Source organism: Erinaceus europaeus, chromosome 3 (genome assembly GCF_950295315.1).
Source record: "Erinaceus europaeus chromosome 3, mEriEur2.1, whole genome shotgun sequence".
Lineage (NCBI taxonomy): Eukaryota > Metazoa > Chordata > Mammalia > Eulipotyphla > Erinaceidae > Erinaceus > Erinaceus europaeus.
Genome location: NC_080164.1, coordinates 168902965 through 168927312, shown reverse-complemented (window position 1 = coordinate 168927312; position 24348 = coordinate 168902965). Strand labels below are relative to the sequence as shown.

Here is a 24348-nt window from a genome sequence, read left to right as displayed (position 1 = left end):
GGCACTCTTCTGTGGGTATTTTCAGATTGAATGTTCTTTGTCTTCTCTCTTTTAATACCCAGCATTGAGTATTATGAAAACAAAAATGCTGGAGAATGATAGTCTGCTTGCATGTACTGGTATTACAATAATATATCTTATCTCTGTGGGCTTGTTTTAGATGAAATCGAACAAAGTGATTAATAATTTTTATGATAAAAACTATGGAAATAGTAATGGATGCTCTTACAATGTTACGTTTGTTGGGACTTTTCATAAGTATAACCAAAGACAGCACTGGACATCTCTCTCTTTCATATTAAATTTTGTTTTATTTTAAAGAGAGAGAGAACACTCACTTATTGTGGTACAGGGATTGAACCTGAGACATTGGCTCCTCAATCATGAATTTTTTTTTTTTTTTTTGCATGACTATTATGCTATCTCCCCATTTCCCTTTAGGGGTGGTTGGATGGATCAAAAAAAAATGTAGTTTATTTCTTGTTATAACTGTTGGCTCATTGCCTGGATATATTTAGCTAATGAAAATTTCTAGAGGTTTTTAAGGGGTCTTAGAGTTGAAACTTTAAGATAAATGCATTTTTTCCAGCATTCACATTGTGCTTTAACACCAAGTATCAAATACAAACCATAAAAGCAGATAAAGGGAAAGAAAAGACAGAGAAATAACCACAAAATGTTAATAACTAGCATACTTGTATTTTAAATATAATTATTTTCTCAGCTTGGAAGAGGAAAAAGAAAGAGAAGGAGTAGGAGAATCTGAAAACAAAGCACTGCGGACTCCCTTTTGAAGTTTTACCTCAAGCTGACTTTCTATGTGTGTTTGCAGAGAACCACCAACCAAGCAGTAAAAACAAAACAAAACAAAACAAAACAAAACAAAAAAACAAGTACCTGTTAGTTTCTCTCTTACCTGAAGAAAAGCAAAACCAGCCTTATACCAGCCCTGGTCTGGCCCTGCCTCTAAAATACCAGAAGCAGCTAGTGCAGAAAACAGTTTTTGTTTCCATTATGTTGGCCACAAAAGTTATTTGAGCCAAAAGTCTTTTAAGAGTTTCTCCGTTAAGAAACAAGACATCCATATGGTGCACAGAAACTGACATGATACCACAGTTTGCAAATGTGAGAGGAACCACAAAGTAACAAGTCATGATTTAAAATGATGCTATCTATGGGGTAAGAATGGAAAATAAAGCCACAGAAGCAAAACAATTCAATATAAAGTCAATTTTGCCACCAGTGGCCTATCAAGTAAATTGTCTTAGCATGCACATTCTTCTCACAAATATACGATCAATCATATAATTGCTTTTTAAATGGATAAAATAGCATAAAGGATACATTATATTTTGACTTAGATATTTAAGGATTTTTTTTTTCTTCTTGCAAGGATTTTTTTTTCTTTTCTGTGAAATGAAATACTGATAACTTGGCATATAAACTGAATGCTGTGCTTTACAATACACCAGCCACAGCACACATCTGCCTACTGAGCACCTGGTACGTGTCTAGTCAAAGTCAAGATGTGCTATACATGGAAAACATATTAGGATTTCAGTCCTGGCTTGAACAATCCAACGGGAGACATTTCAGTAGTCTGTATGGATTACACATGACTATACCATTTTAAAGATCTACTGGGTTAATAAAAGACTGATTGAATTATATTTGTTGGGCCAGGTGGTTGTGCATCTGGTTGAGTGCACATGTTACATGTCACCATGCGCAGGGACCCAGGTTCAAGCACCTGATCACACCTATGGGGGAGGGGGAGGGAAACTTTGCCAGTGGTGAAGCAGTGTTTCTGGTGTCTCTGACTGTCTCTTTCTCTCTCTATCTTCCCCATTCCTTCTCGATTTCTCGCTGTCTCTATCCAATAAATAAATAAAGATAATTAAATTTTTTTTAAAAAAACTAAATTTGTCTTGGATCAAAAAAGTGAAGCGCAAGGATCCCAATTTGGGCTCCCGGCTCCCCACCTACAGGAGAGTCGCTTCACAGATGGTGAAGCAGGTCTGCAGGTGTCTATCTTTCTCTCCCCCTCTCTGTCTTCCCCTCCTCTCTCCATTTCTCTGTGTCCTATCCAACAATGATGACATCAAAAATAACAATAATAACTACAACAACAATAAAAAAACAAGGACATCAAAAGGGAAAACAAATAACTAAAGTTTTTTAAAAAGCAGCTCACATGACTCACTGGCTTTGTCAGGCATTCAACCCATGTTCCAGCCAGACCTCTACTGCTTTGGGGAAAAAAAATAGTGCTAATTTTTAAATTTCTACCTTCCACCTTCTCCCTCAGCCTGTCTATTTGAAAAAGTCACTCTAGAACACTGAAGTCCTAATGATAAAAATAAGAAGTGATTAAATATATGTTAAATTAAATTCATTTTTTGTCACCACAATTACCATTTCAGTTCTATGCCTGCACAATCCCACCATTTCCAATGACCATTTTTGGATAAAAGGTGAGAAACAGAGAGAGAGAGAGAGAGAGAAAGAGAGAGAGAGAGAGAGAGAAAGAGAAAGAGACAGAGAAAGAGAGAGAGAGAGGGAGAAAGAGAAACAGAGAGAAGGGGAAACACCTGCACTTTGCATCTGCAGGTGGGAACTGGGAACTTGAACCCAGGTCCTCACGCATGGTAACTTGTGTGTTCTACCAGCTGAATTAGTATCTGGTGCAAAATTCATGTGGGGTGTGTGGGGTGTGTGTGGTGTGTGTGTGTGTGTATGTGTGTGTGTGTGTGTGTGTGTGTGTGTGATTAATTTGGTTAATCAAAACTTTAAAGTCACATGTAGTGGGCATCATTTGGGAGCAGTGCTGAAATAGTACACTTCACTCTGAAGCAAATAATATCATACCTTCACACAAAAATTAGTAAGTTACAAAATCAGGGATTTTTCAGAAGACAAGGGGGTGATAAAGCAGGGTAATACCAGTGCACAACTCTAGGGGGCACTATTCATACCCCAGTGTGTGAAGATGGAGCCTTGGAGCTTGATAATCAGTTTCCACAGCCATGTAGAAAACACGGGATAATCCATTCTCCCTACATAATTAGGAATCCCTTCCAGAACACCCCTAAGGCAACCCCATACATCTTTTCAACACTTTCCACATTTTCCCAAAACATATACATAATAATGAGATGCAAATGCATAAGGTGAGGTCTAGCCAGTCCTCCAGACTGAGAGGGGAGAAAATAGAGCCAGCCATATTGAAGAACTCTAATAAGGACACAGAAGGCCAACGCAACACATAGTATGCAAAGCTGCGATGCACTCAAGGATGCAATGTTCTCAAGAAGACAAGTTTCCTTCCTGGAGACTAAAGGCATTTTTCAGAGGGTAGCATTTGCTTTTAATTACAAAATGCACCCGCCTCTCTCTTCCAAGGGAGAAAAGCCTGTTGTTGCATCTATAATGTAGCTTTAGTTTCTGATGCCAAAAAATGATTCAGTAAACACAGTTATGTTATGGTATACTATTTCTTATTCAGTACTCAAATTAATCTCAAGGCAGTGCTGGCATTAATTCAATTTGACGCCTGTACTTAGGATTTCACATAGGTGCCTTCATCTAATTCTTCTTTGCAACTAATAAAATCTTAATTCATGCTAATATATTTATTTCTAGTTCAGTTCATGTTAAGGAGTGCAGTACTTTACAGAAAACTAATTAATATCAATCATATATTATAACACTTTTAATGGTTCAGAGAAAAAAATCCTACACTGGGGAGAGAGTTGAGATGAACCAAAGGGTCTTAGCACAGCCTGTTCACTCTATTTTTAGGATTTTAGAAAAAGATGACAAACACCCTTTCAAGCATCACTGTGACTGAAGGTGTGCATCATGGGAAGACTGGGAATTAAAAACCTTAGTTCTGACCCCTAGGAGAACATGGCTCTGATGTGGATTAAGGATGTATTTAAACACTCAGAGACTCTGTTTTCTACATGTTTTGTGTAACAGCCATATCAGTTGCCAGTTGGTAGAGATATTAAAATTCAGATTGCATGGCACTATTAAAATAATGAACAACTGCACGGTCACAAGCCTGCTGCAATTGTTGGGAAAGACTCTATCTGGCTTTATGCACTGTGTGACTAACACTGATAGCACTGTATTTCCTAGGATTGGACAGATAGCCAGTGGATAAGTGAAGCATATGTCTTTGACAGTGCCATAGTGCCTCCTAGAGTTGTGCAATGCAGTGGCCATAGTATCTCTTTAAGGAACTAGATTTAAAAACTTTAATATCCCCCCCCACACACACACACACAAACCTGGAGCGGTACATTATACACATTTTTTAAAATCTGGGGGCAAAAAAAAATCATACAATAATTCCCTTGAAATGCATGGTCATAGCATGGAATCTTTTCTAAATTAGCAACTAGGCATTTCATTCACCCTACTACAGATTCTCCACATGCTACCAGCCAAACAAAAAAAGAAAGAAAGAAAGAAAGAAAGAAAGAAAGAAAGAAAGAAAGAAAGAAAGAAAGAACAGACATATACTAATTTCTCTCTTTTTTTTTCTCCTCTTTAACAATCTACAATACAAAAAAAACAGGCCTCAGAACCCACAACATACCAGCTTAGAGGTGCAGAAACAATGGCCCCTTATACTCACTTTTAAAATTGAATCCATACACGGGAACCCCAGATAAGTGTCATTCATCTTACTGCCATGTCAGGACCCATATGGCAGGTGGAGGGACTGTTCCCCATTGGGTCTCACCCACGTTTACTTTTTAATTCACCAGGGTCCAGTGACGTGGGAGGACACCTGGGAGTCACAGCTCAATGGACGCCACAATAGGGCACAAATCTGAAACCCAATTTGGCCAGATATGAAGGTAAGAGTAAATATATACAGTATCATGTGCTTGCTTTCCAACAGCCCTAAGTCTCGAGGGAGCTCTCTGACATCAGCAGTGGAGACAGGTGGTTCCCTTTCCAACTGTGGAAAATAAAACCCGATTGCAGAGGCACTAAGTAAATATAGCTGTACTGTAATTTTTTCTTGGTGCACTCTCCCTGTGATTTATGTCATGTGACTGCACTTTAGCCAAGGAACCCAATCAGGGCATCTTTCCATGCGCGTAACTGACTAAACACTTGGAAATTTGGCTGAACCTGGCATGAAAAATACTGGGAGAAGACTATTTTACCCTCCCAGTTGGTAGAACTTGGGTTTCCCTCCTCGCATTTATTTAGACTAAACTGTCAAGTGGCTGCCCAAACCTCTCCTCGAATCTGTCACCCGTTGTCCTCTGTTACTAACATAACCCAACAAAATGACAGACAAGAGTCAGGGCATCTTAAAATCACATGCATAGAGCAGGTCAATACCAATCATATCCAGTTTGAGTCTGAGAAGTAAAATCAGCTGAGATGGGCTAAACCTTTTGTGGTCACAACTATTTGCTTTTGCATTTGAGAATTACTAGCAGACGGGCACCCTGTAATGTGTGTATGAAATTACTGAATTCAACTTCTATTTCCCTTTCTGAACATAGATACTTTGACACTCTGACAGCCACTGGCTCTTAAAGCATTCTCCTTTTTGTTGTATCTCCTTAGAAACACAAATCTTGTTCCCTGGCAGCGGTGGCTCTAAGTGCTGTACCACATGCCCAAACTAGTTCTCCCCTCGCAGCTTTAATTCACAGTAAGTGGAATGAAAGGAGGTCAACCCTTCTCAGAAAACACTCGGAGTTCTTTTCGACTTCAGAATCTATTTTGGAAAGCTACATTCTCCCTGGTACGTAAAGAGCAGTTTCCCATTTTGAAATTCTGACTCTAACTACCAGCAACTTTATAAAATCATCCTCAAAAGGGCAAACTCAGAGTGATGATCACAGTTTCAACTCTCACTCATCATGCTCTTAGAGAATTCAGGAAACTCTCCATGGGACCCCTCAGCATCCCCAAATAACCCTTTCATTTGAAACCGACTTACAGCATGTATACATGTTATAGCTTTTCTTTCCTGAAGTGTTCATTGAAAGTTCAGCTCAAGAATGTCATCTTAATCCCCCAAGTTTCTATGGTAACATAAAACTGTAACAAACAAGTCTGGAGAATGGAAAATGAAGCAAGGAGCTCCTTTCTCCCCATCCTCCTGCAATGTTCAAAGAACAGCGTCTTATTTACTTCTCTAAATTTCACTTCTCAAGAGTTCTTTGAGTGAGAGTGAAAATAAAAGCAACAAAGAAATTATATACAACTGTCTTTGGAGATTTGCTGTGTGCCAGGCACTGTGTTGAAAAGGCATGTGCATTATCTCACTTAATTCCTACACTAACAATAATAGTAAGTACTGCCATGGTCAATCTAGCTTGCTGAGCCATGGAGAGGTTAAGTAGTGATTCTAAAAACAAAGGGAACAAACAAAAAACCTGCCATGTGGGAGATCTGGGATTTTAAGTCAGTCTTGTCCAACATCAAATACCTTGCTATAAATGAGCATAGTGTGCATAACTTTTGTTATTACTCAAGTCACATAGTTTAGATACCAAGAAGACCCCTCAAAAAAAAAAATCAGAAGAAAGCCATAGATCAATGGTCAAACATGTAAAGACGATACTTATTTAGTGAAAACTATCTGGGCAATTGAGAAAAGACAAAAATCAAACCAGAATGAAATCAACACATGGGCCCTACTTTGGTCAAAATGAGAAAGGATTGGCATAGCATTTAATAGAATGCACCTTTCTTTGTGAGTCAAACTTTAATGATAATTTAGAGTGCTGACTCATCACTAGCTAGCACCCCCAGAGACGGTGTCCTCAGTAAATGCAGTCAGGGAGTAGTGCAATGGGTCATGTGCACACAGCACAAAGTGCTAGGATGGGTCTAAGGGTCCTGGTTCGAGCCTCCTTCTCCCTACGTGCACGGGGAGAGGGAGTCGCTTCATGGGCGGTGAAGCAGATCTGCAGGTGTCTATCATTCTCTCCCCCTCATCTCTCAATTTCTCCCTGTCTTATCCAACAACAAAAAATTAAATTAATTTAAAATAAAACATCTCTTTAGACCACATAGAAAAGTATATTACAAAAACGTTTTCTATGCCACAGCTTGTGTTTCATACAAATTTATCTTATGACATATATAGACTGGACATCTAAGCTTAGAAGGGAACTCAGAAAAAAAAAAGACTTTAACTTCTACATCTAACACCAAGAACTGCATCCACTTCAATATTAATTACATACTGCATTTAATATAAACAAACACATATGAATACATATGCTATTTCCTTTCTAATGGGGTCAACTATGAAAGTTGAGATGATGTAGGGCCATTAAAAATTCACTGTAGTGCAGGATGAGTATGAAACTGCAGGAGAAATATGTGCTCTTAGAAGCTCCCCTGATTTAGGACATATTTTAAACCAAACCGAACAGACACCACTGGATGTATTTACAAAAATGTGTAGACGTTGAGAACTTTGTGGCTTTGGTCTTGAAACAATTGTAACTAAGTTTTTAATTGCCCAGGTCACCTGACAGACTAAAGGACTGGAGATCCATTATGCAGGTTCCAAAGAACATGACCCGTGATACAAAGCCAGAACAGGCTGCCTCTTTGGATACCTTCATACCTTCTGGATCCTAGAACAAAAGCAAACAGGGATGACTTATGGCCATTTGGAGAGGGAGGCATGTGACTGTCAACTCTAAAATTCCTGTGGTCACCATTACTACCACACCTACAAAATACAAGAACCACACTGACCATGAGCAAGAAGGAATGAGAACTGCATGCTGTTAACTTTAGTATTTCCGGGTCTTCTCTGAAATATATATTTAAAATAAATTAATTTTATTTTTATCCTTGATTTTTTATTAGTTATTTAGAAGCTTCTAAGGGGTACAACTGTAATAGGAGTGTGATTCCATACAGTTCCCACCACCAAAGTTCTGAGTTCCACCCTCTCCATTGGAAACATCCCTATTGTTTATTCGTCTGAGAATATGGGCAGAAGGTGGGAGTTCTAATTTCTCTAATTGTTTCTCCTCTGGGAATGGAGGTTGGTAGGTCAATCTGTATCCCAGCCTGGAAAAATTCAGTTTCTTTTTTTTAAAATTATTATTATTTTATTTATTTTACAAAATTACATGTCAACAGGGGTCTAAATCCACACCATTCACACTACCAGAGTTCTGAATCTTCAGTCTCCCCATTAAAATCCACCACAGTTCCCCTAAGGTTGTAGATGGGCCAACCATCATCTCTAAAACTATCTGTCTACATTTATACATAATTGCTCCCTTTTTCCCCTGATCCAATCCTCTCTTCCCCTCCAAGCCACTTAAGACATTACTACCTCCATATGTCCCTCTCCTTATCTTTCTCTTTCTCTGGGTGCTGATGGAGCTGGATGGAGTTCAGAGCCCTCTTAGCTTCATCCTATTACTTCTCTCCTGCTGGGAATATGGACCACGGTTGTTTTGGGAGTACAGAAAGTGGGAATTCTATCTTTTATAATAGTTTCTCCTCTGGACATGGAGGTTGGCAGGTCAATCCATACCCCCAACCTGAAGAAACTCATTTTTTCAAAGAGCATTAAGTCAACTTCTCTATGCTCTCTCCTAGATAAGCTAATTATGCCACAAGGAACAAACACTTCAAAGAAGAATCAGAACTCAGAGAGATTAGATGTCAAGTGCATTGGTCATGAAGGCTGTGTACTCAGCAAAGATTACCATGGACATAAACATGAGTGTTAAGTCACTCCAGTGCACAGGAACTCTGTTCTACCTGAATACCTATTTAATTTCTGTAGGGCTTAATTTTCTCATCTAGAAAACCTCACTTCTGAAGATCTCCAACTTTTAAAATATGCCTCTGCAAACCAATATCCATTTCCTTTTCTGTTCAAGTTTTTTAGTTCTGATATTTCTCCATCCTCCCTTCTTTTCTTCTCTTTCCTTTGCTAGGAAACTGAAAATAAAATATATACAATAAGAGCCCTTGTTCCCTGGAATGGATGAACTCTCAGATTAGTGAGAAATGTGTATGGAAAACCGGGCAGGGGTGGCTTGCCTATACACAGAGGAAAAAGCATGAAAGATCTTGAAAACAGTTAAATGGGGGAAATTATTTTAAACTCTAAAATAGGTGGAATAGAGTAATTTCCACTAAAAATTAAGGAACAGTCTGAAACTATAATATTCATAAGACCAGAATTTTTCTTTGTCTGTGTGCATCATAGAAGTACTCCAAAAATGCCCAGAATGTAAAATAATTAAGATAAGATCCATGAACTAGCTCACTCTGTAAAATGTATGCCTTCCCACATATTAGGACATGGGTTCAACAAATAAAAGCAGCAGAGAAGGCATTGAGGAAGCCCCATGGATGGTAGGGCAGTTCTGAGTTGCCCTTCTTCTTCATGTGTCTTTCTCTCTTCTTTTCCTCTCTATAATTAAAAGGACAAAAGGAAAAATAAGCTACCCCAGAAGCTTCTCTGTGGTGTTCCATGTGAGTGAGATCCTGGGCTCATTCCCCAGTGCTGCATAAAAATAGTAATAATAAAATAAGTAGAATACAGTAAACTGGTGACATAAAGAGAAATAAAAATGTTTTAAGAATAAGTACATTGTTTATCAAAATACTATCAATAACCACCACCACTCAAAAAGGGGATAGCAAACTAGAAAGAAAAATCTATACTACTTGGAACATTATCCACAGAGAATCCATTTCTTCAGTTGATGTCCACGGTTGTTATTTATAGTCTTAGACTGTAACTTTATACTTGTAGGAGGGTGTAAAGTAGACTTCCTTCTCTACCACATGAACCTTGCTTAGTACAAACTTAATATCTCACAGTTTTCCTACTTTGAAGAGGCTGGTAAAAGTTGATGCTAAAAATTTAAATTAAAACTAAAAAGTCTTGTCTGTTAGATTTCTTTTTCACTCCATTGGGCCAAAGAATTGCCTTGCCTCTATGATGCCGTGATGAAGAGAAAGACACAAATAACAAATCCTTCTACAATGTGCGACAGTGTATGCATGCTTCTTTCTCTCTTTTTTATGTTTACTTCTTTTTAATTTTTATTAGTGTTTTAATAATGATTAACAAGATTGTAAGGTAATAGGGGTATAATTCCATACAGAGTTCCCTGTCCCATCCCCTACATTGGGAACTTCCTTATTCTTTATCCCTCTGGGAGTATCTTCTTTTTTAAAATGAGAGTACTTGGCTATTGGTACCAGAAATTGATCCGGATACCTGTTGCATTAAAATTCTGTGTATTACTGCTGTGCTCCATTCCCACCTGGTACATGTTTAATAAATGTATAGACCACAAGGTAAAAAAATGAAATAGTTGAGAGTTATGAATCTGAAAAAAAAACACATGAATATCTAAGTCAGTATAATCCATTATACTTCAAAAGACAGTCAAACAACATGCCAGTCATCTAACTTATGTAAGATTTTATAACTTACTGCCCTAGAGGTGATTATAGTCTATAAAAGGCTGGGTGGTCAGACTCACAATCAACAGTAAGCATGTTGGAGGAGACAAGATGGAGTTAGGGGCTTGAAATAGATCTAACAGTGGTTAGGCAGGTGGCTGGGCTGTGGAACCAGGAGGAGTCCAGGTTTCAATCCCCAGCATTGCATTTGACCAGACTGCTCTGGTATCTATTTTCCAATCTCATTCTGTCTCATTAAGACTCACATATACGTGCATCTTTTAAAATGAAACGGCTCTTATTGACCTTATCAACAGCCTAGAATGAGAATTCCAGTCAGACCTTATGAAGACTTTTAGAGGCCCCCTGCCCGATATGTAATTCAAATAAATGTAGACTGCTCACTCAATTATTTATGTGTAGAGAAGTCCCACAGAGTTCTAATCTTAGTCTCAATAGCTGCCTCAATGGCTTCTTTCAATGACCAGATAGACTTTCAATGGGAAAAAAAAAAAAAGCTGGATGCCCCACATTGGTGCCTGTGAAGCTAGGTGCTGCACTTACTAATTTGGTGTTATAGTGGGGTATGCTCTGTAGTATCCAGGATTCAAATAAAGTTAAAGAGAGACACGGTCTGCCAGAACTTTGTTCAGCTGCTCACGAGCACCCCAATACATGCTCCATACATCCAGGACAAAAGATTGTAAGAGGCATATGTGGCTTACTAGAGGGTGCATTAGGGGGGATCCCACCATGGTAAGAGTCAGAATAAGAAAAATGAGGGGCAGTAGCATTTCCTTTGACTTATAACAGACTCGGTGAAAGAACCAGGCTCACTTACTTCCTAATGCTTTGAAATAGTTCAAGATACTTCATCTTCCTGGGCCTCCACATAAGCAGACACGGCTCAATGGTCCTCTTAAAATATGTGAAGATCTGATGCCTAGCTTGGCACCTGGTAGCTATTTCGTGAATGCTAGTATGTTAATATCTCCTTCCATACTGAGGGGACTACAAAATTTTAAAAAAGGTCCCAGTGAAAAATGATGAATCATATAAGGCTCAGTGTGAGCTGCAATGGGAAATCTGAAGAAAAAAAGAACTACTTATTAATTTTCTTAAGAGAGAGAGAATGAATAGAAAGGAGGGTGGGACCAGAGAGTGACTCAACTCTGGCATAAGGTAGTGTTAGAGGTTGGGCCTGTGGCCTCTAGAGTCTCAGGCACACAATTTGGTTCCCTTATAGGATACACTATCACACTGGCTACATTCCAAAGTTTTAGCCTTTGAGAATGAAAAATGTGCACAGTCCTAAAGCTACAGAGGATAAGACCTGGTTTCTCAGAGTCCACAGTCTAGTAAGGAGAATGGAATCTGTGAGTTTAGAGTAACAGAGCAATGTGCAGCACATAATTAAGGAAATACAAGTACAAAGTGGAGAGAATGAGGTTTCCTGAAAGATAGAGGGGAAGAATGAATAGGAATCCTCAAAACAGAGTTTCCATTCTCCTCTACTTTGAAACTTTCTATATGTATCAAGCACTGTAGAGCACATATGCAAAATAAATAACTGCTTTTGTCATCTTTTTATTATCAAGATTACCACATTTCCTAAGGAAAAAATAAAGTAGATCTGAGCCTAAGGGTTTTTAAGAAATTGCATATTCCCTTGCAACCAATTACAAACTGAATAATCACAAAATGGAAAAGCTGAACCACAAAGAAGCAATTAGGATTAGTTTGACAAAAATAAAAAAGATACATAGTATGAGAAACTACATATCAAGCAGGAAGATATTTAAAAAATAAATAAATAAAGAGAGGGAATTCCAGGTGAAGTGATGGCATTTTCAAGAGAATTTGCCATTAGGTTTGGTAGTAAGTCATTTCCAGGGGCATCATAGTGCAAAAAAACTCTAACATGACCTTTCTCTCTTAGTCATATGATCCAAGGAAATGAAGTCTCTCTTTGTCTTGATTTTCTTATCCAAAAATGAGGTCCCATCACACCCAGTTCAAATAATTCTAAGAAGATTCTACAAGGATCATAAGATGTAACAGACCTGATTCTATGTGGAGTTAGTTAGACTATGCTGACCAGTCATTCAAACACTGATAAAGCTATTGCTGTGAAGACCTTTTGTAGAAGAAATCAACATCTACCACTTGAGCAGTTGAGTTTAAGGCAATAAGATGACCCTGCGTACTATCTGGGTTAGTCAGCTAAGGGTCTTAAGACCAAGAACTAAAGTTACCAAAAAAGTAATTATACCTTAAACAGTGCTTGAGAGTTTGATGTTTTATCCACTGCATCACCTCCTGGATTTCAAGATAGCAGCCTAGAAATACCACTTACATTTTGAGGTTACAGTTTGCTTGCTCTCTCTCTCTCTCTCTCTCTCTCTCTCTCTTTCTCCCTACCATTTCATGTAATACATGTATATTTATATAATGCAGTCCTTCCATCAGTACTAGACAAACTGGAGAAAGCTCTGAAAGTCCAAAAATGAATTTTTTAAATTATGTCAAAGATGAATTTATAATTATCTAAAGAGAAGAAATACCCATAAAATGGAGCTTAGAAATAATAAGAGTGTCATTTCCATGAAGATAGGACATTGTGCTGTTCAATTATGTCCACTGGTCTTGAGTGGTGAATTAACAACTTAATAATAGTATTGAAAGTAAATGTATGAAAACTACAAACTATGCAGCTATGAATACAGGGGTGCATAGATCTTTTTTGATAGATGTTTTTGTGTTCTTTGATTAGATCCTCAGGAAAGGAGCTGCTGAAACATAAAAACAGATCCATTTCTGGTGTTCTGCAGAAACTCTAGACTAATGGACTACCACTCAGTTGTGAGAAATTCTTAAATGCTCTTATTTTCAATATTTTGGATGGAAGGTGAAGGAAACATATTAGTAACTGAGATAAGCCAGAAGGAAATGGATGAATGCCAGATGATCCCACTTGTAGGTGGTATTTAAGAAGCAAAGCACAAAAATGGGGGGAAAAAACAACTTGGATTGGATAAAGGGTTAAGCAATGAACTCTGGATGAGGCTGAAGAAGAAGGAAAGGGTATCAAGTCATCAGAACACAATGCTGAGGAGAGACTTGAGTTGGGCGGGGGGTGGTGGTGGGGGTGGGTGCAGACACATATCACAGGAAGATAAGAAACTGTACTCATATATCAATAATAATCCTGTCAACCAATATTTCCTCCAATGAAACAATTTACACAAAGGAGAAAAAAATGAAAGAATGACAGAATTTTATAGCTACGCAGAGTAAAGCAATTCTTTCCCCCCTCCAATTTGGTAGCAACACAAACTATTTTACTTGTGAGCTAAAAGAGTAACATGCAGAAGGAATGTATCCATTAATGTTCACATCTACCCATTCATGGGATAGGTTTGGAGTACATGACACATTCTTCAGACTGTGTTGATTCTAACATTGTGCAGAGATACAAGATAGGGAAACCCTGCTTTGCAAAGCACCATATTTCAAAATGATCAGAATCAACAAGTACAATTATGTCAGCAGTACTGACATAATTGAGTGTGTGTTTCACCCATTTTTATATAAAGAAAGACAGAGTAATATTACTGCTATTTATGATAGACTATAAAAAACCACATTAAAAATAACAACTCCCTTTATGTTACTAAGGACAAGACACATTATTAATTTTAGGTCAACATGATTTGACCTGAGCTCAGCAATATGGGATGTCAGCCAACAAGAGGTCTTTTTTTTTTTATCACCTCCCAGGTTTTAATGCTAGCACAAAGCACTGTTTTCAAGATATCAATATTAAAAATCTAAACAAAGCAATGTAAGATGGTTGGAAATGTGTGGAATTTTACTCCTTTTATCCTATGGTTTTGTCAATAATTTAAATTTTTTATTTTATTTTATTTGTTTAAATTCAGTTGAGGTTCCCCCCCCTTTTGTTGTCCTTGTTTTTTATTGTTATTGTAGTTATTGTTATCAGTGTCATCGTTTTTGGATAGGACAGTTAGAAATCGAGAAAGGAGGGGAATGCAGAGAGAGTGAGAGACAGACACCTGAAGACCTGCTTTACCACCTGTGAAGCAATGCCCATGAAGGTGGGGAGCCAGGGGCTCAAACCAGGATCCTCGCTCTGGTCCTTGCACTTTGTGCCATGTGCGCTTAACCCACTGAGCAATGGTCCAACTCCCTCTATTTTTATTTTATAAATAAATTAAATCTTAAAAAGAAGAAAGTATACTGATATAAGGATATTTTATTACTGATGAATATTATTATTGCTAAAGAGTGTCCATTTATCATTCAGTTTATAGCAAGTATATTTCAAAAAATTTTCTAAATAAAGCTATGAAATAGCTGTATCTAATTGCTCCAGAAAACTACAATGTCTCTCAACATTTATGATTCCCACCAAATATCACATGGTCCTAGAAGACCTACAGTCACACAAAAGGTTTCTATAAGGAATCAACATATTTGTATCTGAGCAGGAAAGAACAAGTCTGTTCAGGAAACAGACATCTGAACATTATTGGAGGCAAAAATCAGGAAAGAGAAAGATGAGTCTTGAGAGAGAAAGTTCACTGGATAGGGTTTTTTGTTTGTTTGTTTGTTTTGCCATGAATGCAGTCCATATTCAAACCCTGACACCACATGGGAGTACCACAGCACTGGGGGGAGCTCCAGGGCTGTGGTGTATCTGCCTCTCTATGCTTCTTTGTGAGAATGACAGAGAACTGTGAAACAGTGAAATTATACTTGAAAAAGGCCTGGGATCTTGTACATAAATAAATAAATAAATAAGGAAAGAAAGAAAGAAAGAAAGAAAGAAAGAAAGAAAGAAAGAAGAGCAAAAGGAAAGAAGGAAGGAAGGAAGGAAGGAAGGAGAAAAGAGATAGAGAGAAAAGAAAAAGCTAGAGTGGTGGTGGTGGGGGAGAGTACAGGTCCAAAAAGGATGACAAATGACCTAGTGGGGCTTGTATTTTTATGTGGAAAACCAAGAAATGTTATGCATGTATAAACTATTATATTCACTGTCAAATGTAAAACATTAATCCTCCAATAAAGCAATAAAAAAAGAAAGAAAACTCCAGCTTTGACCACCACTTACACCCCAACTTATTGTCCTGGGTCCCAAGGAGTTTATCCTTTCTTCTGTCCTATTTATGTGTAGCTGCTCTGGGGTGTTCTGTCCTGCTAAGATAGTCTCACTCCATCATGGCTATAAAATAGAATAATTGATGGCACTATTAAGTCCTGGTATAGTTTTGTGGGGGTAGGATACTAATTGTTACAATTATAGCAACTTATATATAAAAAAAGAAAATGCTAAAGAGAAAGGAAGGAAGGAAGGAAGGAAGGAAGGAAGGAAGGAAGGAAGGGAGGGAGGGAGGAAGGAAGGAAGGAAGGAAGGAAGGAAGGAAGGAAGGAAGGAAGGAAGGAAGGAAGGAAGGAAGGAAAAGCAAAGCAAAAAGGGAAATAAAGGGGAAAGGGAAAAGCTAATAGAAAAATAGGCTTTGGGGATAAAACTATAACTGAAAAAGAAGAGACCATAATCAAATCAGAACTGAGATCATTCAATAGAGCTAAAAGGACAAACACGTTCCTTTGAGTTAAAAGAAATTGTGCTGTTTGGACCTTTGTGTTTTTATTGACTTCACTTTTTATGTTGAAAATGTGTATCCTATCTATTTGCAAAAAAAAAGAAAATGGAACTCTATATTATATACAATGTTAGATACATGAAATAAGACAGCAAAAAAAAAAAAAAAGACTACCAAATAAAAGCAGGTTAAAAGGAGTAACGAATTAAAGGGCTAGTAGATACGTGGGATGTGCTCCTTTAACTGTAACTGAGTTCTGAGTTTAGCTCTAAGTTTCCTGCCCATTGGGATACAAAAATAAGAAGGTGTTGAGTTTGAACAAATACTCAATATCCAACAAAAGAAAAATGAACTTCCCTGACCTCTCTAGTATGATTGGAACTCAACTTCAATTCCGAGTCCCCAGCCATGAGTAGCTCTGGATATTTTATCCTTTCTATATTGTTTCTGTTGTGTTTAATAATTCTCTAGTCACCACTTCTTTATTGGTTGTTTGTTTTTGTTTTTGTTTGTATTTCCTTTGCTAAAGATGTAAGGTCTGTATGGTCCAAGGTGTTTGCTTTTGGCTCTGCTTTATCTCAAATGTCCCTAGATGAGTGCCTGTTAGATGGCAGACACCATGTAACCACACATATGCATAGATAGACATATGCACAGCATACACACATACATACATGTGCATTCATATCCACACATGTGCATATATGTTGCCATCAGCAGAAATGCTATATGTGCACATATACATGCATATGTATGAACATCCATATTGTCAAAAGTGATTTTATTCTCAATACTGACTTTCAGGAGGAATTTGTTACTAGTTCTCCTACACAAATTACACAGGTTGTGTGTGTGTGTGTGGGGGGGAGGCAGGGGTCCAGGATGTAGCACAGTTGGATGAATGCACATGTTACAATGCACAAGGACCAGGGTTCAAGTCCCCAGTCTTCACCAGTAGGGGTAGAGGGTTTTTTCCCTTTTTTTCTTTTTATTTATATATAGGAAATACTTAAAAAAAAAAATAGGCTAAGAGGGTACAACGCCACACAATTCCCACCACCAGAAATCCATACCCTATCCCCCCCTCCCCTGATAGCTTTCCTATTCTTTATCCCTCTGAGAGTATGTAACCAAGGTCATTATGAGGTGCAGAAGGTGGAATGTCTGGCTTCTGTAATTGCTTCCCCACTGCACATGGGCATTGACAGGTCGGTCTATACTCCTAGCCTGTCTCTCTCTTTCCCTAGTGGGGCAGGGCTCTGGGGAATGGGGGCTCCAGGACAAATTGGTGGGGTCGTCTGCTCAGGGAAGTCCGGTTGGCATCATGTTAGCATCTGGAACCAGGTGGCTGAAAAAAGAGTTACCATATAAAGCCAAACAAATTGTTGACTAATCATGAACCTAAAGGCTGGAATATTTTATATGAAGAATTTACATAATGGGAGTGGCTCCATTATGTAGATAGTGGCCTATTTTAGTTATATTCCAAAGGACCTATGACTATACTAGGTTTTGTTGTTGTTGTTGTTTTGTTTGTTTTTGAGCCTGACATCTGATATGCAGGTGGATCCAAGTTATTGTCTGGGGAGATGATGTCATGCCTAGAAAAAAGACCAGAAAGCTGGATCAGGGAAGAGAGTAGCTCCCAAATATGGGAAAGGTGTATAAATATTATTGGCTATAAAGCCCAGTGATTTGACATGATCTGGGGCCCACATTCAGCTTAGGAGCTTATATGACCTCTGCATCCCTGTAGATCCGAGCTCACATTCTTTGGTCACGAGTAGGAATGTTCCAAGCTGCCCCAATATCAGGTCCCATCTTTCTCAGGTGAAACATAGAGTATGTTGTCCAGCCTCCCTTCGGAGGGTAGAACATTCTCTGCCATTGTTGATCTACGTTGAGGGCAAGGTCTTATGTGTGGCGCACAAAGGGGTCTGTTTTGTTGTTCCTGATAGAGATGACCAGTAACAATGGAGAGAGGGATTTATTCAAGGTCTGGGCCCATCATGTCTGTTTGGGAATTTCAGTACCCGGGGGGACAGGGGGGTTGTTGAGAAGTGAAACCATGCTGCAGCTGCCTCTCTTTCTTTCTTTCTTTCTTTCTTTCTTTCTTTCTTTCTTTCTTTCTTTCTTCCTTCCTTCCTTCCTTCCTTCCTTCCTTCCTTTCTTTCTCTTTTATTTCTTTCTCTTTCACATCTTTCCCTCTCTATTTCTCTATGTCTATGCAAAATAAATAATATTTAAAAAATTAAAAAAATAAATTATACAGTGTTGTTAAAATTCGGAGGCTCTTGCCGGCCGGGCTGGCTTCACGGGCGGGTAACAGAGACGCGGAGACAACGGCTGGGCAGGGAAGCTGTATTTCTTTATTCAGGAACAACAATTCATAAACTAAGACAAACTAATCACCAAACAGAACTCTGCTGTCTTTTTGCAGCGGCACAAGCACACTCTCTCTTTTACTCTCGAACTCAGGAACCCTCGAACTCTCTCACTCTAGAACTCTGGAGCTCTCTTACTCAGGAACCCTCTCCCGGGGTTCCTTGGGGCGGGGCCAAGCGGACCGAGAAATTAACTGGACTGATCCAATTCTCTTGGCGGGGGAGGGCTAGAACAAACCAATGTAAAGCATACGACAATACAGGTTGGAATTGGGGGGGGGTGAGAGTGAAACAATAATATATTAGCAAGTGGCCCATGTTGAAGTGCAGTGAGAAGGGAACTGATTCCAGGGTCAGAAGAGTTGAGCTGACCCTCCCTCCACAAGCTCCTACTCCTGCCCTGTGTCTTTGATCCCTCAGGTAGTGTGGCAGCAGGATTCTGCGCTTAGCAACCTGGTTTTAAACCTGGCTCTGTCACATGCTAGCAGTACAACATTTGACAGCAGACTCAGCCTCCGTCTCTTCATCTGCCAAGTATGCTTATGACTATGTTTTGATAAGAAATAGTTCAAATAATTACTATGAGAACTCAATGAGTTGGTACATCTAAATCAGCCAGAATACAACCCTATACAGAGTAAAACTAAGTCTTGGCAGTTCATTTGAAATTAGAGCCACAACCTCCAAAATATGGATAGTATTATCTTGGAATAGTCACCAGGATCAAGTGACCCAAACATGTGTTCATATGCTTACATTTTTTTTAATGGATGAGTTAACTGTTAGTTTCATGAATGTGCTATATATTCATCATAAGGCTTCCCTAAATCACACAAAGATAAAAGAAAGAAGAAAAAAATCCACAGTATTCCAGTAGATCATGATAATCACTAGCAGTGTTTTCTTATCTATGTTTCTACATATACCAATGTACAAATATAAGTTCTTATAAAAAACAATTTTAATACAGAGTTATAAACATAATATACTGATTTAAGACAGATTCAGAAAAAAATCATCATTGGTGTTAAAGCACATCAGCAAATAAATATCTCCATTATTCAGTACACTAGTTGCCTAGTATTTCATTGTATACAAGTGTCTTGATTCATCTAGCCAATACTCCATTCACAGGTTGTTTCCAGTTTGTGAAAGTGTTTTGTAAACTACAAAGCAATACACAGTGTTAGCTATCATCACCATTACCTTAAGAATAAATATCTAGACATCACCATTAAACTCTTGAAAGAGCTTCTTGTGCTATTTCTTTAGCTCTGTGGAAATGAGACTTAGACTTAATTGTATTTCATTTATGCCATTATTTAAGAAGCATGGCATTGTCAAAGCCCAGACCTGCACAGAAAAATCATATGAAATACTAACTGAGAATGAGTGACTTTAGGCATTGTCAGAGGTCTATTTCTCAGTACAAAAATTGTGGACTTCTTGCTGTCATATCAGTCACCTCCCTCAGTCTTGTTTGCTCATAAACTGACATCACTCACTGCTTCCTAACCTTCCCAGAATCTGTCCATGGTCGCAGAATTCTCTCTGACAACAAGATCTAAAAAATTATGAAATAACTGGAACAAGCTGGAGAAAAGAAATGCATTACTAATCACTTGTCAAGAATATAAAGAATGGAAAAAGCATATCTAAGAATACTTACTGAATGGTTACTATTTATATAAAAAACATATTGTGAGGGGTAGCTTTATTATCTCTCTTTGTTTATACCATCACTTCTCTTCCATCTGCTTCATTGGAGATTAAAAATCACATGCTGGAAGCCTGAGAGGTGACACAGTAGATCAAATATTGGACTTTCAAGGCAAGAGGTCCTGAGTTCGATTCCTGACATTGTATATGCCAGAGTGATTCTTGGGTTCTCTCATTCACTAACAAACAAATGAGTATTTTTGCTTAATTTTTTATTGTGTTTATTTACTGGTTAGAAACAGCCAGAAATCAAGAGGAAGGGGTAGGTAGAGAGGGAGAGAGACAGAGAGACACCTGCAGCACTGCTTCACCACTCACAAAGCTTTCCCCCTGCAGGACTGGGGGCTTGAACCTGGGTCCTTGCACATTGCAACACGTGCACTTTATCAGGTGTACCACCACCTGCACCCCCCTTTTTTTTCAAAAGAAACAACACCCTGTCCACTTCTGTAGCTATACATGAGCCAACCAGTATGCCACATAAGAGCTATAAGAGCAGATGCTAAGTAAACCTTGCTCTTTTGTGAATGAGATATGGAAATAATGTCAGAAGTTCTTGATTGAGGATATTTTTCAACCTCAGCAATTAATAACTAAAATTGAATTTGCTGGTGCAACCTCAGAGAACAAAACCTGCCACGTTATTTCTGGTCAGAAACAGTTGGGTTGGAAATCCAAATGCATGAAAACAAGTAATTTAGAATTGCTACTTCTTTTCTTACAATAAATTTCCTCTATTAATTAATGTTGTGACTTAGAGCAAATTTGCATGGCAGGAAATAGAGGACCCTGCTGATACCAATTTCACACAAGAAGGTGGTTTGTGCATTGAGATATATTATGGACATACTACTTCCTGGCTCAGGTCCCAGCGTGAGTTGAATGGATTCAACATATAAAACTCTGGCCTTTCACCTCTTCAAGGTTACAATTAACTTCACTGAGTTTCATTCATTCAACAAACATTTACTTTGAGCTGGTTATAGTGAAATACAACATAACAGAAAATAATAATTTCATCTCAAGTAGAGTATATATAAATAATACAGGCCTCTTAACAATGGGTTGCCAGGATGGATATCCAAGACTAACAGAGTCGAAGTGTATATAGTTTTATTTCCTAGCACTCAAATAGGACACCTCCACTGTAAATAAGAAGGCATTTTTATCCCAACAGAGTAAATTAGTACATAAAACCTCCATTCCTGCCTATTTTAAGTGTTTCATAATGGTCACTATGAATTCATTGTTTTAAAAAAAAAGATTTCAACCATTTGTGAACTCTCAGAAGACCTCTGCAATCAACCAGAGGTGTCTGCTGTTAGTGAATGACATCAACCATTTACTATTACTACTCTTTATTTATTTAAAGATGACCCTACTCTTCTCTTCTCTTCTCTTCTCTTCTCTTTCTTCTCTTCTCTCTACTCTCCTTTCTTTTCTCTTCATTTCTCTTTTCTTCTTGTCTCTTTAAATCACTCTACTTTTGCAGGATCTTTATTATATAAAAACCCATCTACTTTTTGAATGACTTATCTTTTTTTAACAGCTTCTATTATTTTTCCTTTTTATTTACTGAAGTATATCTGGAGCCAGAAGAGATCTGGGATTAACAAAGAAATCCTGAGTGCAAGGAATAAGAATGAGGCATCATGCCTCATGACCATAAAACATACTGTAGGGCTTCCGTACGCAGAACTGCCTTGTACTTGAACCAAAATAAACTCATGGACAAACGAAATAAAACTGACAGTCCCTGGGGTTGGGTGATGCATTCAGTAGAGCACACATGTTACAACATGCAAGGACCCAGAGTCAAGCCCCTGGTGATCACCTGCAGGCTGGAAGCTTCAGGAGCAGTGAAATACTGCTACAACTATCCCAATCTCTCTCTATAACTCTAACTTCAGTTTTCCTGTCATTTTGTTCTGTTTCCATTCAATAAATAAATAAAATATTTTAAAAAATAATTGAGAGCCTAAGAATAAGCCCTTTACATTATGGGCATTTAAATTTTGACAAAGAGATCCAAAACATTAAATGGAGAAAGGAGAGTCTGTTCAACAAATGATGTTGGGAAAACTGGGTTGAAACATGTAGAAAAATGAAACTGGACTATCACATTCCATCGTGTACAAAAATAATCTCCAAAATGTGTTCAAGATTTGGCCAGACACGATTCAATACTTAGAGCAGACATGGGTAGGATAATAATAATAATAATAATTATTATTATTATTATTATTATTATTGCCAGAACAATGCTCTACTCAGTCTTATGGTGTTGCTGGGGATTGAACCTGGGGCTTCAGAATATCAGACATGAAAGTCATTTACATAATCATGATATCACCTCCCCTACCATGAGGAGTTATAAATTTTATAAACCGTGACATCACTTGTTTAATATTGAATGCTGTCCAACCCATACTGAAACATCCAGAACTTAGTTACATATCAAATTTCACCCTTCTCCAAGCTCTTCATGTGGACATTGTCTTAGTCAACCATATATCTTCAATTTGATTCTACCACCGAATATTATTTCTTTTCTTTTATAATATGGTGTCAGGGAACAAACAGGAACTCACACATGAGTGGTACTACAAAGTTGCCTCCTTGGCTCAATTTTTTTTTTTTGCCTCCAGGACAAATCCACTGCTTTTGGAGGCTATTTTTCCCATTTTGTTGTCCTTGTTGTTGCCCTTGTGTGGCTGTTATTGTTATTGTTATAGCTGTTGTTGTTGAATAGGACAGAGAGAAAGACAGAGAAGAGGAGAGAAAGATAAACACCTGCAGACTTGCTTCACGGCCTGTGAAGTGACCCCCCACCCCCTGCAGGTGGGGAGCGAGCCCAGTGGACTCCAACCGGGATCCTTATTCTGGTCCATGCATTTTGCGCCACGTGTGCTCAACCCGCTGCTCTACCACCACCCCTCCCAGTTCAATTTTAGTTCATATTTTCAGAGACAGAGAAACAGACAAGAAGGTACTTCTCTGTGAGGTCCACCCACTTCATCCTTGGTGCTTGTCATAGTGCTCTCAAGTAAAACTGAGGTAGTTCAGACCCAAGGCCTCCTCATCACAGAAGGCATATGCTACCACCGAGCCACCTCCTACACCCCATAGGTCTATTGTTTTTTTAAAAGTTCCTCTAAAGAAAGTAAACTTTTGCCATCCCTGTTTATAGTTCCCATGGCACTAAGTGCACTGGTATGTCAAAACTACTCACACTACAGTCTGATATATCAAAGCAAAGATCTGTTTCAGAGACCTGAAAACCTGGCTTCACAGACTAGTTTTAAACTTTCTACATTCATTATTTTCTATGCTCATATCACTCTTTGGGGGTCTCTATTTCCTCAGCTCCAAATGAGAGCTGTGACAATAGAAAATATGTAAGAGTATGGCTTGACTTGTCAGTGCCCATGTTCAGCAGAGAAGCAATTACAGAAGCCAGACCTTTCACCTCATAATGACCCTGGGTCCATACTCCCAGAGGGATAAAGAACAAGAAGGTGGGGGTTGAGCTGTCGGCCGGTAGTGCGTAGTGCAGCGGGTTATATGCACATGATGCAAAGCACAAGGACCAGCTTAAGGAACCTGGTTCGAGCCCCCGGGCTCTCAACTTGCAGGGGAGTTGATTCACAGGCAGTGAAACAGGTCTGCAGGTGTCTATTTTTCTCCCCCTCTCTGTCTTCCCATCCTCTCTCCATTTCTCTCTGTCCTATCCAACAACAATAGCAACAGCAGCAATAACAACAATAAACAACAAGGGTGACAAAAGGGAAAAAAAAATACCCTCCAGGAGCAGTGGATTCATAGTGCAGGTATGGAGCTCCAGCAATAACCCTGGAGACAAAACAGAAGAAGAAAAAGGAAGAGGAGGAGGAGGGGGAGGAGGAGAAGGAGGAGAAGGAGGAGGAGGAGGAGGAGGAAGAGGAGAAAGAGAAAGAGAAGAAAAATAGGAAAGCTATCAGGGGAGGGGAGGGGATATGGAGTTCTGGTGGTGGGAATTGTACCCCTCTTATCCTATAGTCTTGTCAGTGTTTCTATTTTATAAATAAATAAATTTTGAAAAAAGAAAACATATACAACCCTGTATCAATAATTCTGCAGGAAATTCTGCTTCAAGGAGGACTTTTGCAGTTTGGAATCTCTCTTTTTATCTAATA

General features: G+C 38.5%; 1 protein-coding gene across 2 annotated transcripts in view; it reads right to left on the bottom strand.

Annotated features, from left to right (window-relative positions):
- PPARGC1A (PPARG coactivator 1 alpha) overlaps positions 1-24348 on the bottom strand; it is an 883428-nt gene that overhangs the window by 138824 nt on the left and 720256 nt on the right. Inside the window, exon 1 of one of the 2 annotated variants that reach the window (XM_060188270.1) lies at positions 4646-4757. The exons of the other annotated variant lie outside the window; for it this stretch is intronic. Within the exon in view, the coding sequence (XP_060044253.1) occupies positions 4646-4693 (48 nt within the window). The 5' untranslated portion in view covers positions 4694-4757. Of the gene's footprint in view, positions 1-4645; positions 4758-24348 lie in introns of those variants that run through there. 2 annotated transcript variants of the gene reach the window in all.